General features: G+C 50.9%; 1 protein-coding gene across 5 annotated transcripts in view; it reads right to left on the bottom strand.

The window, feature by feature from the left end:
* The window catches only part of birc6 (baculoviral IAP repeat containing 6), a 99,878-nt gene that overhangs the window by 78,168 nt on the left and 19,636 nt on the right, over positions 1 to 2,074 (bottom strand). For all 5 annotated transcript variants that reach the window (XM_015401638.1, XM_015401642.1, XM_015401639.1 and 2 more), the window contains exons 4-8: positions 1,738 to 1,931; positions 1,532 to 1,643; positions 1,020 to 1,102; positions 717 to 942; positions 468 to 637 (exon numbers count right to left, since the gene is read on the bottom strand). In XM_015401638.1, coding sequence (XP_015257124.1) covers positions 468 to 637; positions 717 to 942; positions 1,020 to 1,102; positions 1,532 to 1,643; positions 1,738 to 1,931 — 785 coding nt within the window. The remainder of the gene's footprint in view (positions 1 to 467; positions 638 to 716; positions 943 to 1,019; positions 1,103 to 1,531; positions 1,644 to 1,737; positions 1,932 to 2,074) is intronic.

Raw genomic sequence — 2,074 nt, 5'->3', positions numbered from 1 at the left:
TCTAATTTAATGCTTTTTAATGCTCTTAGAAATAATATTAATACCATCAACAAGTACCCATGACTCTCATTTATATATATAAATAATCTTAAGCATCGATAGGCTGCATCCATGTCCCGAATTCCTCGTTTTCCTGTTCTTGAAATTAGCATTTTCCCATTCTCTAGCTTTTTCTCCATCTTGAGCTTTTTCCCAAATGTATGGCTTTATGATCAATCGGAAGCAGAAAAAATATTTTTGAAACATGTTTTAAAAATGATAAAGCCCCATTTGAAAGCGTGTGGATGAAACACCATGTGACTGTGTTTTGGCCATTTCTGTAAATAGATATACATCAGCAGGTGTCAGTTGGGCCCTGTACTGGGCCCTGTACCGGGCTTAACGGGCTAATCATGATCAGACCTAATTTTCCGTCCCGGAGAACCAGCTGGTGTGATGACATCCATCTTCCAGACTGTGTGCTTTACCTGTCTCCCTCCAGCTTGGGTAGGTCAGAGCAGGAAGAGGACTCCTCCAGCCAGGTGAGAGTCGGCCTTCTGGACTCGGTCAGCGGCTGCTGGCCCGGCTCTCCGCCGCTCAGAATCAGCTGCCTGAGGATGGCTGGATCGTACGGATTCACGTCAAACTTCAGGTGCACCTGTGGAGACAAACATTGCATCTTAATGGAAACTATTCCTAAACCAGCGGATCAGGAGCGGGCGGCCGGCGGCCCTCACCTTCATCATTTTGGACACATCCCAGATACAGATCTTGCCCCTCCTGGTGGCGGCGGCCACGAACTGCGGGCAGCTGCCGAAGCCGTAGCAGGCGATTTTGTCCGAGCTGTCAGGACCGTTGGGGAACTGAGCAGGGCTGGTGGCCAGCGTGACCGACAGAGGGACGTTCTGCGTGTGCTCGCCCTTCACAAAGGGGCAGTTGGGAGAATGTCTCTCGTGTTCAGACCTGAGGGGGCGTAGGGAGGACTGTCAGGGGGGTTGGCGGTAGAGGAGGTAGCTGGTGGTTCCTTCTGATCTACTCACCATGGCTCATCCGTAGGTTCCCAACAGACCAGGCACACGCTGCAGGTGAAACACATCGCCCTGTCATCCCCAGTGGAGGCAGGCTGTGACAGTGAGACAGAGGGGTCAAAAACAGGCAGCTGTGGAGAGGTAAGGCCTTAAGCAACACCAGGAAAGACCGAATCCTCAACTTCCCGTATTTCAGGGATTCAGAGCAAAGTGGCGCTGATGTTCACCAACATTTTGCCTGCAGCAGCTCTACTGCTGTTCAGCTTTCTCTGCTGACTTTTAGCCTAAAGCACTAAAACTAAAGCCAGGATGCTCCACCACTCATGATTTTCTATAGGATGACGTTAAGGCCACAGCATTTTTTTCTTCCTTCTTCCAGGAAGCACGGGGAGTAAGGGAACAGGAAGTACTGGATTTTCTCCTTTATTTTTATCTGAAAGTAGGTGGGCAGCTGAGCTCACTACAGGCTGATTTCTATAGGAAAACCCATCTTCCTGTTGGCCCAGACCCGCTTCAGTACACACCTGGTGATAGAACCCAGCTTGAGCCATGGGGTCAGGCTGAGCCCATCGGTAGCCGGCATGTGGCCACGATGTAAACGTCTCCCGCCTGTTAGCCTCACTGTACATCAGGGATCTGTGGATAGAAACGCCTTCTTTGAAGCAAACCCAATCTAGAATGATGGTCTTCATCTGTTTATCTCTGATATGAGGAAGGGTTTTGCTCCAACCTGTCCACAGAGCGACCAGGGCCCACCCCCAGCTCCGGCCTGGCGCTGGACAGGAGGTAGGAGAGCCTGTCCATGATGGAGGAGGCTACAGACAAGGCAGCTACGTTCTGGTTGATCTTCTTCAGCTCGCTGACAATGGCGCCGGCCACAAGCTTTAGCACATGGTGAGGGAGGTGGAAGGTGACGGTAGCCCACTGCAGGAACAGAAGAGCAGACAGGGAAAAGGTAAACAACGTAACCACACTAAAAATGTGCCACATATCAATCCAACTGGGAGGACAGTGTCTGTGATCGCTGCTGGAGGCAGCCACGTTTGATCCGTTCCAAATGCTAAAAG

Source organism: Cyprinodon variegatus, unplaced genomic scaffold (assembly GCF_000732505.1).
Source record: "Cyprinodon variegatus isolate N-32 unplaced genomic scaffold, C_variegatus-1.0 Scaffold1242, whole genome shotgun sequence".
NCBI lineage: Eukaryota > Metazoa > Chordata > Actinopteri > Cyprinodontiformes > Cyprinodontidae > Cyprinodon > Cyprinodon variegatus.
This window is presented reverse-complemented; position numbering and strand designations above follow the sequence as displayed.